This window comes from Sebastes umbrosus, chromosome 11 (assembly GCF_015220745.1).
Source record: "Sebastes umbrosus isolate fSebUmb1 chromosome 11, fSebUmb1.pri, whole genome shotgun sequence".
NCBI lineage: Eukaryota > Metazoa > Chordata > Actinopteri > Perciformes > Sebastidae > Sebastes > Sebastes umbrosus.
This window is the reverse complement of record NC_051279.1, coordinates 1,780,372-1,796,651: the sequence shown is the minus strand read 5'-3', so window position 1 is coordinate 1,796,651 and position 16,280 is coordinate 1,780,372. Positions and strand designations below refer to the sequence as shown.

Here is a 16,280-nt window from a genome sequence, read left to right as displayed (position 1 = left end):
TTTTTTCTCAATTACATTTTGTAGTGAAACATAATCGCTGCCTGGATCATGTTCCCCGCAAACGTTATTTTTTGTGCATTCATGTTCCACACATGAGTCATATGGAGGTGGTCTGGGTGGATGATGGGCGTACAACGTGCATCACTTTGACTCCAGAGACCAGGGTTTGCATCCTGTGTGTGGTTAGGTTTAGGTAATAGAAGGTTGTGGTTTCGGTTAAATGTTAATATACTGTCTTATGCTTCAATTCACTGCATGCTTTTGCTGTACAAAAACTATAACCATGATCTTTAGTTTCATACAATAATAGGGATAAAAGGGGAAAACATGGTGAGATAGGGAAGGGAACAAATGAAAAGAAGGGGAAAATCTGTATCATTCTATACCAAAAATACAGAAATGATACCAAATGAAATATACCAACCCATAACATATTCTAATGTCCATAGCTTTAAAGGAGCATTAATGGATATTTTTATATTAACAAGGACAAATGACAATGTGGAATCAATGTGAACTGAACTGTCGCTTGTAGTCATGAACCTACAGAAGGACTGAATCTGCAGCTCGCTCGTCTTTACAGAACTTTAAAGAGAGTTTCAGCTCATTGCTCATAGCTGTCCGGCCCACAACTTTACTGTTGTGACTCTCAGCGCTCTCATAGCGTCTCTTCAGCCACAGCAGACAGCTGCTTTCAGAGAAGAAGCTCTAAAATCCCACTTTTACACTTCCTGCTCAGCAGCAAACAGCAGACAGACACAGCTAGAGACTGGCTGGTGAACATAGTGGAGCATTTAGCAGCTAAAGAGACAGACATTTCCCTCAGGAGTCGGTGGAGTCTGAAAACAGTGAATATGGAACTTGTATTCATCCCATGGACACAAACACGACTCCAGATGAATAATAATGCTGCTCTGTAACTGCTGGCTGTTTCAATAAGCAACTGTTTGCTAAGAAGTCTCTATATCAACTTAGAAGCTGTTATATACAGTATATACTGTATATATGTGTTAAAAAAAATCAGTTCCATCAGCTAATATGTACAGCATTAATGTTTGGCAGTCAGTTAGCACTGTCGCCGCAAAAGCAAAAGGGTTCTGGGTTCAGGTCAAACAAACAGGCAACCGGGAGATCTTCACCCAGGAGACCGCTGTTTGTGTCCCGCGTGAAACCAAAAGTTTAACATTTATGCTTGTTACGTAACGTTACATAAGAAAGTTCACTAATAGCGGTTGTTATTTCCACGGGTTACGTCACCTTGTTACGTCACCTTGTTACGTCACCTTGTTGCGTTATTATTTGAACACATACCATGATCTTTTTTTTAAACTTGTCCGGTGCATGATCGTGGTCTCTATGGATAGGTAAGACCTCAGAGGATTCATCTTCAGTGTCAGTAACATCGTGACTGTTACTATGTCTGAGTAAATTGTGATGAACCAAAGGAAAAAATGACATTTTAATCCTCACCTATAATGTTCTCTAGATTAGACAGTGGATAACACCATTATATCAATGATGCCATGCACAGAGATGTCACTGGATTCATTCAGGAACTCCTCCACTACAACTGTGCTGAAGCAGATATAAACAAGAATGGCACTCGGAGAGCGCAGACCTCCGCCAAGGTGCGTGACTTTGATAAACGGTTACAGCTAATGGATGGCTGGAGGGATTAATGTTGGGCCTCTAGGCTGTGACCTCATCACTCCCAGTCATACAGCAGGGCTGACCCCATCAGAAATCTGAAATTCCATGTCTCAAATCAGAGATATTTTAGAAATGATTTTACAGTATTTAACAGAATGATGTGGTCTTTCATGCTGGCTTCAAAAGTTAAGTCTGGAAACATTATGATTCCATACACACTATACCCAGGTAAAGGAACAAACAAGTCTATATAAGCACCTTAGTAATTGGGTAGCATTCAATATCCTGCAGCAGCGTTGGTACTGTGACAAAATACTAATAAGCTTTCGGAGGTGGGAGAAGAAGACACAGCCTGACTGAGTTTCTAGTTACTAACTTGGCATGTGCTGGCCTCCTGGGAGGCAATATTTGAAGAAAACAAATACCTAGTTTGTTTTTCCTTTTTTTTTTTGCTTCTGTATTTTTTGGAGAGTGTGTTTTAAATTCAGGTGTTTTCTATTTCGGATACCTGAATGTTTGAAAGGTAAATGGCCAGGGCTTGTTATTTGTAGTGCATGAGACTGTAGGCCATGCACATGAAAACACAGGTTCTCATTTCTCATCTGACATAAGGTGAAAGCAGCTTAGTAAATGGGGCCCTTAGAGAATATCAGTAAACAGGCTTATAATCACAAGGTTGCTGGTTTGGAGTTCGTAAGCTGGCTGGGAATACACGAGTGGAGAAAGTGAACTGTGAGTGACATTTGTTTGGCTTCTGGGACATGTGTGAAATATAGCTGCAGACGGGGCAACTCACGGAACAATATTAACAGAAAGAAAATCATGTTGGATAAGGCGGAGGAGTTTAGGGGAAGCAGTTTTCTTCTTTAAAAAAGTAATAATGAAAAGACCAAAACCAACAATGTGTTTCTCCATCCCTGAACACTTTCTGCCCTCCTGTCTGTTGCTCTCAAGCCCATTGGTTCCTACTGAACACATTACCATTTAACAACAGCTCACAAATATACTGTATGGTTTATGTTTTTATTAAGTAAGTAATTCCCCTAAAACAGCTGGTCACTGTAGGTTTTAACAACATGACTCTACAGTAACTGTAGTGAGCTGAGGCTGTACTTGAGGACTATTTTCAGCAGCGGATTAATCCACATTCGGTGCTCTTGTGAGTATTTCCGGCAGCAGGACGGTGTGTGTGAGATTGAATCATAATAAACTACAGTGTGTGTGTGTTCATGGTAATGAAGGAACATGTCACCCAGTCCAACAGTGTGGGCTCATTGATGTGTTTTTAATCATTTTTTGTACAACAATGGAGCATTCACAGATGTCTGTAATCGTTTTCTGGGTTTTCTGGACAGTAAGAAAAGTGTAGAAAATGACCAGACTCAAATTCTAACATTTCTAGTTGGAAAGAAAGATCTCAGATTTTCTCCTGATTCATGATCCTAGTCTGTCACAGTATTTTTTTATTAATTATATATATATTATGCATTTTTTCCCACACAATAAATCTACAAAATACATACTACGGCTATATAAGCCTACATTAAAATCTGTAAGGTAATTTAGATGAGCTCTGCTTTAAAGGGATTGTATGTACGTTTTTACACATATAAATGTGTTTTAATTGTTTTTTTTATTGCCAATGTGTGCGCGGGCTGTAACCTAACCTAACCTGTAGCCTGTAGACTGCGTTTAATGTGAGGAATGGGGCCAGTTTATCCAGGACAATCCAACGGGTGTGACGTCATCATACGCCAACAATCAACCCGCCCCCACCATAACTCAGACTCCAACACAAACTCCACAAAAGCACAAAAAAAACGAAGTTATATCTAGTGAAGCCCGTCTTGCAAAATATGACCGACGTTGGAGGGTAAAACTGAGTGGTGAAGCAAGAGAGAGAGAGAGAGCGGCAGCGAGTGTGTGAGAGAACGAGCGAGCAGCGGAGCAGAAGAGAGTTAGTTTAGCTTTGAGAATATCAAGTGAATGTTCAGTGATGGTTTCAGTTTGTGCATAAATAAATGCTGCAGCTCCTCCAGACCAACAGAGGTTTCCCCGTGTCTTGTCTCCTGCTGCTGAGTGGAGTGACGGGGGGGGTTAACTCCGGAGTGAGTAACGTTATCAACTCTGGCCCAGGAAACCAAAACTACGGTGTTTCTACTGTTCCATCGGATGTTGACTGAACAGCCACAGGTGTCACTGTTAACAAGCAAATTCTGATTCTTACAGAGTCCCTTTAAGTAACATAAAACCAGCATCACAGATCCTCTTTCATGGTTTCCTACAATGTCTATAGCAATGTGTATTACTGTGTACATACTGGTGGAGAGGATCTGCTGCGGCAGTGATTGTTGGAAAGGAGCTAGACAACCTATCTTTATCTCCAGCATGTATAGACTGCAGCACTTCACAGTTAGAATCAACCTGAAAAAAGATGCAATACAGGAGGGCTGCTGCTATGTATGAAGGGGGGGGCATTAAAGTGTCCGTGCCTAGGGGCCCATTGTCCCTCGTCATGGTCATTATAACCTGAGTCAAGCACAACCTGTACTGAACTGTTAAGGCCTTTACGGTTAGGAGTGTGGCGCAATTACAGACAAGATGCCCTGAAGCAAGGCTGCTAATCCCCAGCTGCTCCTGTGAAGCCCCTCATTGGTGGACCAACAGCACACTGGAGATGTTCTAGTTAGTGGTTGTACTTGGTCAACTGTGTGATCTCTGTGTACGATGAATTCAGTTGTTCATACGACATGAAATGTATGAAGGTACTTGTACAAAGCTGAAAGGATGTCAAGTGTTCTTACTTCGATCTGCATTAGGGCCTCCTCTCTTTGGCGAAGCACCTCCACGTCCTCCTCGCTGATCTCAGACAGGAAAGCCATTGCCTCTGCCTCGGGCACTGCCATTGTATCTCCAAACAGTGGACCCTCCTCCAGCTGCTCAGTGGACGGGGTCTGAGGACTCTGTAGCACACACACAGACACAAAACAACGACATTAGATTAGATTAGATACTACTGTGGTTACAATGGTACTAGTAGGTACAGCAATAACAGTAAGGTGCTTTCTGACAGCGAGCAGCTATACTGCTCTGCAACCCTGTCTCCTACAAAATAACGCTCCCATACAAAATACGTTCTTTGTTAGGTTTAGTAAAAAAAAACGTCATGGTTTGGCTTAAAATTACTTTGAAATTGAAACAAAACAAAACAAAATCGTAACACAACTACATGGTTATGTTTGGTAAAAAATTCAGGGCACACTTCTGCATCATTTCCCCGGATCTGCGGTTGTCGTGTTCACCTGTCGAGCTATGGCAGCATGTTGAGGAAAGTTCAACCGTCATCAAGGTAGGGACTCCATACCTCCAAGTCCACAGAGAACCACAATGACCAATATCTGTTCCATGAAGGCAACCAGTGTTCTTCTTTCTTTCCATTTCTTGTCAAAGTGTGACATGTGTAGCCACCACAGCACAGACAGAAAGACTCCATCGTATTTCAGTGCTGAGCTTATGTTTAACAGAATTGAAAGATCAAATCAAACCATGTTTATTTTTGGAATTAAAGAAACTGACATTTCAATGAAGTTGAATGTCCATCTGGTCCACCCAGTTACTGATATTTGAACAGTGCATGTTAGCTTAGTGCAGAGAAATGTAGGAGGTTAGCTGAGGCTGTTTATCCATCAAAATCTCGACAGTCTGCACTTATGCACTTGTTACAAAAGTAGAGGAATAGGAAGAAGCCGATAGTCGGAGAATGGCCTGGTTGACTTTTTCTTTGCATTGCTAATATGTTCCACCTTTGTGTGGCTGACTGCACAGCTAATTCATGGTAGAAGGGTCAGTGTGGTTCAGAGCACAAGGACCAACCCGGGCTGAGTCACAGCTCTGTCTACTGGCCACGATCTGACTCACCACTCCTCAACAAACTCTGCAACATCGTGCTCACTCCTCCACACACACATACCCACAGCAATCGCTCTAGAATATATTAGTACATCACACAGATGGGAAAGACTCTCAAGACAATCATTCTGACACCTTATTGCACAAGTTCACACGCTGCTAAAAAGTTCACACAGTTTCTCGAGTTTCCCGCTGTCGATTCCAGTCGACCCCGCTGACGTGAATTTATAGATGTGGGTGGAAAGCACTCAATAACATTTGCATTGATGTGCAAAATGTTTGTCTGAATTTCAAACGTCAGGACGCCTCCCACCATTTGCTATCCATGAACTGAAAAAGCTGTCCACTTATTATCTACAGCAGGAAATACAGACTCCTACTGCCACTGCTGACACTTGTTCTTCCACAATGTACTCACTGATTAGTGAACTCGCTGCTATGCATTGAGGGTAGTCACATTTGTATAACGTTCCATCCAGCTCACCGCCCCCCAAAGCCCTTTTCCTCTAACGCTAGCAGTATAAAAGACCTTGATAATATGCCTTCAGAGGGACATAAAACCTTAACACATACGACTCTCCCTTCTGTAAAAAAAAGATGGATTCTTAAAGGCTCTTTGTGGCAAAATGGTCCTTCACACAATTGTCACTGTCCAATCAGTTGAAGCTGTAAATGATCTTCCATTAAGTTCAGCAGCAAGGTGGTGTGTCCCACTGAAGTACTGCTGAGGTGCTGTCTGTGCTGAACTGAACTCAGAACTTTCTCCTTTGTGATACAGGTAATTGTACTTGATACAGCTATTATCAACGTGAAAGAAAGGTTTGGCATTTTAGGAAATAAGTCTGTTCTTGCCTTGAGTAAGATGTAAAAGATTGATACCACTCTGATGTCTGTTCTAGGGCTGTCAAAGTTAACGTGATAATAACACATTAACGCAAATTTGTTTTAACGCCACTAATTTCTTTAAGCATTAACGCAATCGATCTTCCGGAGATTGTAGCTCTGTTAGGTTCAGTTTTAAAGCTAGAGTAGAGGACTATATTTGTATTGTTAATTGAATTCCAGTAATTAATATATACATACATAAAGAAGCATATTTGTCCACTTCCATGTTGGTAACAGTATAAAATACTTGAAATCTCCCTTTATGGTACATTTTGAACAGATAAAAAAATGTGTGATTATTCGCAATTATATATTTTAATTGATTGACAGCCCTAGTCTGAATACTAAATATGAAGCTACAGTCAGCAACTGGCTAGCTTAGCTTAGCATAAAGACTGGAAACAGTGGGAAAGAGCTTTCCTGGCTCTGTCCAAAGGGCCATGCCAACACCTCTAAAGCTCACTGATTAACACATTTCATCAGTATAAAAAGTAAAGTGTAAAATAACAAATGACTGTTTATAAGTCCCAGACTATATTTAGGTTTGGGCCAAATCATGAAAGATGTTTTTTTCTTTTTTTTATTTAGCATTGTGTTTTCTGTGTTTGGTTGGGTTGTCTGTTTGTTCTGTGTGTTTCAGCATCTGTTTACATTTTGCAGCGTGTTTTTCTAAATGCTGTGCATGTGCTGTCAAACTGGTGAAAAACATTTGCTGGTGTTTTGTCTGTTGTGTTGAATTGTGTTGAGCTGTCATGAACACAGTTACACTTCTGCACGTAAGCGGTTTAGCTACAACAATAACAGTTTAGGAGATACCAAACAACTGTGCAGAAGCTAATGCAAACATGTGGCTAAATCATTCTTTATCTTTCCTCACAGGCTCTCACGGCTCTCTCACCCACACAGATCATCCAGTGGCCGAAGGGATTAGAGGTCAGATAAATGCTAAAACAAAATGTTCCGCCTTCTGCATAATGGTATGCGTTGAAATCACTGGAGCCATTTTCCCCCCGTCAAATGTGATGGCTAATTCTAGTGTAGCCTGATTTCCATCAATCCATCTCAAATGCTTCTTGAATGAATTTTCACTCAGCTTCTTTGAGATTGGATCAAAAATATGTCTGAGACATGAGCTAGAAGGGACTCGATGTAAATTGGCTCCTTGACACAGTTGAGTTTGAAATAATCAACGGTTAACTGGGAGGACATTGGGCAGGGTAACAAAATCAGGAAGTGTAGCTGCATCTCAAGACATGTGAATGTAAATGGGTTCTATGGGTACCAAAGAGTCTCCCCTTTACAGACATGCACACTTTATGATAATCACATGCAGTTGTTTGTATGCAGTATACATGTGTTATTTTTGTCTATCTTTGCCTATTCTAAAATGGTGTGTTTGAATATTTCTGCATACTGTGGTCCCTAAACAGTCTTGAATTCCATGAATTGGAATTGTACACCACTTCTATGTGACAGCTACTGTTGACTATTTATCTCCCCCTGAATATCCCCTGTCTCCCACCCCTACCCCTCTAAAATAGAGGGCGGAATGGTAAGGGGGTCAAAGAAACAGTTTTCATGTTTAGTTTTGAACGTTATCAGTACAGTGGCCAAGAGAGCTCAACACACTGCATCTTCTTCAGAAAACAAGCACTTATTTGTTAAATAAATGTGGAGTTATTTGCACTGATCAACACTGTTACCCCACAGGTACCGAACATTATGGTCAATCTCCATCAATATCACATTACCATACAACTGCATTCTCAATTATGTTTAGAGGGAAACATATTTTGTGGCAGTTTTAAAGAGTTGTAAATTGAAACAAAACAAAACAAAACACAATACTTAGTTAGGTTCAGGCAACAAATCTACTGGGTTAAGTTAAGTAAAAAATAACTTTATGGTTTGGCTTAAAATGAGACGTTTCACATGGGACACGGAACAGTGGTCTCCTGGGGGGAAAGTCCTGTGTTTGTTGGACCTATACACCTCCTCACCCACCCACCATCAGTACTGGACTTTCATTAGAGGTCGCTCGATAGGCTTATACTACCCTCTTTGCGTCGCTCTTTGTACTGCGTCACTTGACATACAGAGGTATTTGGGATTCGCCACAAACAAATGTAATCTGCGATAAAATAGGTTCCCTTCCAAATGTAACTGAGACTGCAGTTTATGTGTCCTCGCCAAAATTTTGCGCAAGTTGGGAGCGCTATTTACCCTTGATCGAAAGATCGATTGCATTAATATATTAAAGAAATTAAAACAAATTTGCGTTAACACGTTAACTTAAAAGTCATTCAATTTGTACATTTGTAAAAAATGTCTATCTCTTAGCTTTCTCAGGGCTACGCAGTGAAAATTAACTCTTGCTAGTAACAAATTAAGATTCTGATGAAAACAAACGCATTAAGAGTTGCATGTGATGAATGAAGTCCACTGTAATATAACAGAGTGGATGAGACAGAGCTTCAAAGGAGCCCTGGTGAGGATGCAATGGAGCAGAAAAATGCTACCTCATCCTCCTGCTCTTTTATGAATGACAGTGAAACAAAAGGGCAGATTTTCATCAGCTCACCTTCTTCTTGTCTTTCTGTGCTGGAGGGAGCAAGGCCCTTGAACGCTCGGCAATTTTCTGAAAGGGGAGCAAATGAAGAGGCAGGGTCAACAAGGGTCTTTAGTTTTGCCTGTATGTGCAATAAGGAGTATTTAAGATTGACCGCACTAATCAATTTCAAATGAAGATATATTCTATACGTGGATAATACCTTCTGCAGATCCCCATAGCGCTGCACAGACTCTGAGAGTTCAGTCTTTAGTCTGGTCAGGTGCAGACGGTCTTGCTGTGCAAAAAAAACACAAGATCAGCCTCAAATGTTGTTTAACCCACTGTTTATTCTTCAAAATGACAGTGAAGGAGGAAGAGGAGCATTAAATACCCGTGAAGAGCCACTGATTATATCAGAGAGCTGTTTGATGAGTTGGCTTGTGCTGGTGATGACTTTGTTGGTTTGCTGCTGCATGGAGTGTCTGGGGGGGGGGGAGAAAGACACAGAGACAGAGACAGAGAGAGTAATTACTGAATTACTTCAAATTAAACAGCACTTGCAAATATGCCAATACTTTTACACAGAAGTTGCCAAGAGCTGATATTTTGAAGCAATACTGTAGTGATATTTTCATACATTATACTCAAGAGTAACCATTTTCAAGTCAAGGCCAACAAACACCAAAACGTTTGTTCCGGCTGGTGGGCGGGGCTTCTTGGTATTTCCTCAACTGATCTCAACATGGCTGCCGGGTCACAAACATTCTCATTTTACAGCTAAACAGTACACTACAAGATGATTCTGAAAACATTTGAGGAGAGAAATAGGCATTACAGTAACTGAGTATTCATTCATATTGGATCAGCGCTGCCTAGTTTGACCGTTTGATCGGTTTTCGCGAGTGATTGACAGCCGGCTCAGAGACGGTAGGGCTCCAGCTCGGCTCTGATTGGTTGTTTTCCTCCGGTCTGTGAATTCATTCCCATAATACTAGACAAGTTAATCATCTTCACCTGCCTTTTTACAAAACAGAACATGGCCAGTACTCCCTCAGATATCGTGGTGTGCAAATATGGAACACCAAAATACACGTTATCAAGAGCTCGTTATCCTGAGAACATTTTAAAAGGAAATTATCATCACATTTAATTCATGATGTCTAATTATCTTTTGATATGTTAAGACATATTTTCTTTTTTTCTCTACTGTTTTTTGTATGTATTTCATTGTTTTTATTGGATTGTTTTCCACTGTTTGGTTTCTCTGCACATTTTGTGCTTGTTGTTGTTTTTGAAATGATGTTAGTTTAGATCTTGGGGTTGTGGGGAGCTCCTTTGTATAAGCCGGCGGTGGTTTCTTGACCTCTCCTGACACATTTCTTGTTTTTTTTTCATTGACTGGATTTTGTGCAGTTTTATGCATGTGCAAATAAATAGATAAAAAATCCTGCAGAAGCCATTAGGAGCACCGGAGGACTCCGGAGGAAACAGAGGCACCAATTTTTAGATTACCTGTCTCATGCACTACTGTCAGGATATAGTGACCGTTTTATAAAAATAACTTTTTTTAATCATATTTGCAGCTTTACCTAACCCTTGCATGACTTTCCGAGCCAGGCTGCTCCGTATGGTTGAGAATCCATTTGACCAGCAGAGTGACTGAGTATTAACAGCTGTGTGATGGAGATGGACGGTGTAACACGGCCAAATCCTCTCTGTTCCTTCATGTTTTTACTGGGAAGCTTCGCCAGGGTGAAAGGTTGAAGCCATATTCATAACTCTGCAGCACGTCCGCTGGAAGTCCGGGTTAAGACAGTTATTAAATATCTATGCTGTCAGGTCATCCTGGGCTTACAAACCCCCACCCTCCCCCATCAGCAGCCTCGCTTCCCCCAAAGGCCAACTCCCATCCGCCAGACTTGACACTATAACGGGCTGCCCCACAGAGATAGGCAGCTACACAAACACACCTCTGCTGCTGCATACCCTACTCAAATATTGATCTGCGTGTAAGCTGGTGGCAGGAGGAGCAGACGGACCATAGTGCACCGGGGCTAGAAGGGGGCATGTAACTATAATTCTGTGTCTGTTGTGAAAAAAGCCAAAGTGTCACGATGGGAAGATACCATTCCCGTCATATCTGTGCAGAGCAGGGTTAAAAGAGAGTTGAGGCGTCGGGGAAGTAGACGGGGTAGAAGTTAATTTTGCTGCTAGAAATAAAAATTTACTGTAAGGAAATAATTAAATTGGATTGCAGCCAGTGTGTCTCCCTGGCCAAAGTCATAACAGACAAAAATAGTGTCTTCGATGTGAAGGAGTTTTACACTTATAATCTAATCAGGATTTAAGGCTTTACATAGCCAGAATGCTGTATTATATCGCCACTGTAAATCTCTATATGCTTGAGATCAGTTAGTATGATGACATAAATAGAGTATTGTATAGCGGTACAGTTTATAATCCAGTTCCCTTTTACTTACATGGCTGACTTATCTTGGGCTACATTCTCAGTCCAGTCACACAGCAGTTTGTGAAATAGTCACAGAATGTAATGTATTGATTCGTGTAAATAGACACAAATTTCCCATTTGTTTAATGAAGGTCAGCACAAAATCAATTTCTATGTAACCTACATAATTGTGACCCGGGAAGTATAGAGAGCGGCAAACGCCGGACGAGGTTGAGACTAAGTAGTGACTAAGTAGTTTTGTTGCCTAAGCCTAGTCATTCTTTTGAAAAGACTGGTGCGAAAAATTGACTGGTGCGTAACGTGTTACTGGACATTTGTAGGAAAATGCACAAGTCATACGTTGTTGAAAATCGTGCTGAGAACTGTCTATGAACATGAATCAAATTGATTAAATTTTGGGACTATTTCACTAATTGCCGTGCGACTGTGTTGACATACTACATGCTGCGCTATTGATTTGCCTACTGATCTGCCATTACAGTACATACTGTATATGCTTTATGATTAGGAATGCATTCTGTTCACAGACAGTCTCAGTGAGAATATGGGTGCACACACACACACACACGCACACGCACACGCACACACACACACACACACGCACACGCACACGCACACGCACACGCACACGCACACGCACACACACACACACACACACAGAGAAAGATTAACAAGTGCTAAACCCTAGCCCGAACCTCAGATGCGTCATCGTTTTAGCTGTCGAGCTAAACGATGATGCATTGCATGTCTTCATAACAGACGAGAAGGATTATTTTGAAATCACACTCAGCTAATGCTCCATCATGTTACCCACCAAAATTACACAGCAGAGTGCAGACTGTGAGGGTTGGCACTCTGCATTAGAGGAATCTGGAGGAATGACAAATAAAACTCAGTGTGAATGTGCAGCTGTGATGCACAATGTGAAACATATGGAGAGTTTCATTTTAGGAACACATTTAATGTGTCAAACAATCTACAAAATGACATTCATGTCGTTGCCCTCGCCAGTGACAGAATCCCACTCACCAATCAGTGATGAATAAGTTGCCTTGATCTGGTTGTCGCAAACAACTTAAAGGAGCATTCGAAATGATGAGAACGATTCAAATCTGTGCAGCAGAGGCCGAGATTCCATTACAGCCCCCCTGCCTGGTAAATGCCCCCATCTTTCAAAGTCTACACCCAGAGCCAAATTAAATGGATGCATGACACTAGGCAGATTATACAGTACTTTCTGGGCCCCCCTACATGCACATTTTGATATTTGGTAAACAAACAAAATGACTTTGAACTGCTCATGAAAAATGATCCCGGGCTACTATGATATATAATTGAAATGCACGTAAAAAAATCTTTATGACAACAATCATGAACAAACAAGCACAATACGATACAAATCACAGTCACCACAGAAAGTATCTGTGCATGTACGAAATACTGTAGCTGTGAGTAAAAATAACTGTAGCGCTGGCTAAAGCTGGATCTGCACATATATGAATATATAATACAGAGCCATCTTACGTTACTGTGGAAACAGGAATACACAAGTCCTGCTAGCAACTGCCTGCTGGAACAGCTGTTTCTACGAGCCTCTCTCTGCTGGTTTCGACAGAGAATTGTTCATGAACTCAAAAAATATTTAGCGCTCTGATACAGTGCTACATTCTCATGTAAATGCTCTGATTAATAAATGTATTCTTTGATTCTGAAACAGAAGTGATATGTTGGTACAGGCTGCAATGTGAAGTTGCTGGACAGTAGCTGTAGCCTGCATATGAGACGTTTAAGGAACATCTGTAAATTCAATCATCTACCGATAGTTTACATAAAGTAATGTCTTCATATAGCCTATTTATTTTATAGTTTTCGTCCATAAATATTTTAATGTAGCCTACATTAAAGGATCAGTGCGTAACAATTAGGGGGATCTATTGGCAGAAATATAATATAATATTAATTCGAATAATAATTTTCTTTAGTGTATAATCACCAGATAATAAGAATTGTTGTGTTTTTGTTAGAATGAGCCGTTTATAACTACACAGGGAGCGGGTCCTGTATACAAAATACATCTTGGAAATAAGATTGATTGGATTATATTCACCAGAGGTATAAAACATTACATGTCCAAGAAAATACATGAATAATACTCAACACTAATCTGTGAGGGAAATGTCTTCATTCTTTGATTTTTGGGTTGCTGGAAAAAGAAAAAATAAATCCTGACAATGACTGATATATTTGACTTCAGGACATCTCTGACTACATACATGCTGAAAATCAAAACATTTCTACTTTATCAATTTAGAGATTCTTCCAAGGTAAAGCTGTATGATTCAACTTTTTCCCATGGTCTAGTATTAAGTTAACAAAAATCACAATAAATCTTAATATTAAATCGCAATACATCGAATCGGCACCCAAGTATCATGACAGTATCGAAACGGGAGATAGGTGAATCATCCCAGCCCTAGAATATGTATATATATATACATTCAACGGCCACTTTATTAGGCACACCTGTTCAATTGCTTGTTAACACAAATAGCTAATCAGCCAATCACATGGCAGCAACTCAATGCATTACGTCATCTAGACGTGGTGAAGACGACTTGCTGAAGTTCAAACCGAGCATCAGAATGGGGAAGAAAGGGGATTTAAGTGACTTTGAACGTGGCATGGTTGTTGGTGCCAGACGGGCTGGTCTGAGTATTAAACTGCTGATCTACTGGGATTTTCACGCACAACCATCTCTAGGGTTTACAGAGAATGGCCCCAACAAGAGAACATATCCAGTGAGCGGCAGTTGTGTGGACGAAAATGCCTTGCTAAATAACCACTCGTTACAACCAAGGTATGCAGAATACCATCTCTGAACGCACAACACGTCCAACCTTGAAGCAGATGGGCTACAGCAGCAGAAGACCACCCGGTACTAGCAAGGTGTACCTAACAAAGTGGCCGGTGAGTGTATATATATAGGCTATGACAGACTGACCAATGGGCTTACCGTCATTATCATCATCGTTTCCTTTAACTTTGGAAATTCAATTAAAAAGGAGCAGTTGTCAGCTGAGGAATGAGGTCAAACTCTACTCACTGAACAGATTTGAAGGATTTTTTTAAAGAGTGACTTTTAAGTGACTCAATCAACAGGAACTTTCTGTAACAGATGGTAAACTGTATTCATTTGACAGGTAGAAGAAGTAAAGGCGAGTAAAGGGGATCCTTTAAAACTTGCAGTCTAAAAATACAATGTGAGCTGTGCTTCAGTGCTGATGAGCCCTGATGGATCATCCATGAGTCAGTGGAAGCCCTGCCCACCACTGATACGCTGATACCAAACAATCAGAGCTCGCCCACTACTGAGGACCCCCGAGAAGACCTCTGCAGTATAGCTGCACAGTGATACATCTGCTAGTCACACTCTTCCCCCACAACCAGCTCCAGAGCCAGGCGGCCAGAAACAGCATGCAAAAGATTGGAATTGCTCACACTGTGAATTTCAATCAGTCACCTCTGTTGTATGTTTCTCCTGCCTGCGTGGTGTTTGGTATTCCTTTGAGGTCTGGCTGGCCCCGGTGAAGGAGAACTGAGGAGTCTGGGAGCAGCTGGCTGCAAGGGGAGGTGTGAAGGGTGGAGGGAGATGGGTGTGGGGAGACTTAGTGCTGGTGGTGGTGGAGGTGGTGGGGGGTGCTCTTCTCTGACTGCAATCATAGTTTGAGGGGCTTTACAGGATTATTATTTTTTTCGTATACCGGGCTCTGATAAGGATTAAATCACCAAACTGGAGTTGCTTCATACACTGCTGACCCGCCGCTAGCTCAGATGACAATGCAGAACATTTGTAAAACTCAGCACTGACGCACTGAAGTCCAAAATACACCGGTGCTGTATGATGTCACCTTGTGTACACTGACCACACAGTGAAGGCAGCACATCAGCCGCTTTGTCAGTCCTCCATCGGTGTCTACACAGGATGTGTTCAACCGCTGTACTGATGTGAGCTCACAGCCCAGTACACAATCACTGTAGTTACCAGTCTGAGGTTAGGCACTTACTGGCAGTTTGATGGAGGGTTGACATTAGTTCCATCTTTGTGCGTTTAGTGGACTGGTCTGTGTTAGCTTGTCACTTGGTCTGGAGGTGTGAAGAGGGGGTTGTATGACGTGTTGTCCGACCTCGTTGGAAAGCAAAGGTGCGTAAAGCTGTTCTGAATGATAATTGATGTCATATAGAAGGGGACAAACTGTTCTCACTCCCAACTCTTCAAATACAGCAGGTTGGTCAGCGGCCCGACGCATCAAACTGTGACGCTCTACGTGACATTAGTTAATGGCGGAAGTAAAGGAGGAAGTCAGGTTACGTAGTATAAAGACTGACAGATTTAGCTGTGGCGGGTGGCGGTCAGGGGCGATGGATGGGTCAAACAAACACAGGACATTAACCGAGGAGAGCCGTGCTTTTCCTGTGTAGGGCTGTCAATCGATTTAAATATTTAATCGCCATTGATCGCATGATTGTCCGATCGCAATGAATCGCGAATTAATCCCACATTTTTTCAAATGTTCAAAATGTATCTTCAAGGGAGATTTGTCAAGTATTTAATACTCTTATCAACATGGGAGTGGGACAAATATTGTCCAGAAACCCTCACAGGTACTGCATTTAGCATCAAAAATAGCATAACTGCAGCCCAACAGGCAACAACAGCTGTCAGTGTGTCAGTGTGCTGACTTGACTATGACTTGCCCCAAACTGCATGTGATTATCATAAAGTGGGCATGTCTGTAAAGGGGAGACTCGTGGGTA

General features: G+C 41.5%; 1 protein-coding gene across 5 annotated transcripts in view; it reads right to left on the bottom strand.

Moving 5' to 3' along the window:
- tsnare1 (T-SNARE Domain Containing 1) overlaps positions 1–16,280 on the bottom strand; it is a 153,342-nt gene that overhangs the window by 73,698 nt on the left and 63,364 nt on the right. For all 5 annotated transcript variants that reach the window (XM_037785345.1, XM_037785347.1, XM_037785346.1 and 2 more), the window contains exons 5-8: positions 9,387–9,477; positions 9,216–9,290; positions 9,026–9,082; positions 4,455–4,613 (exon numbers count right to left, since the gene is read on the bottom strand). In XM_037785345.1, the coding sequence (XP_037641273.1) occupies positions 4,455–4,613; positions 9,026–9,082; positions 9,216–9,290; positions 9,387–9,477 (382 nt within the window). The remainder of the gene's footprint in view (positions 1–4,454; positions 4,614–9,025; positions 9,083–9,215; positions 9,291–9,386; positions 9,478–16,280) is intronic.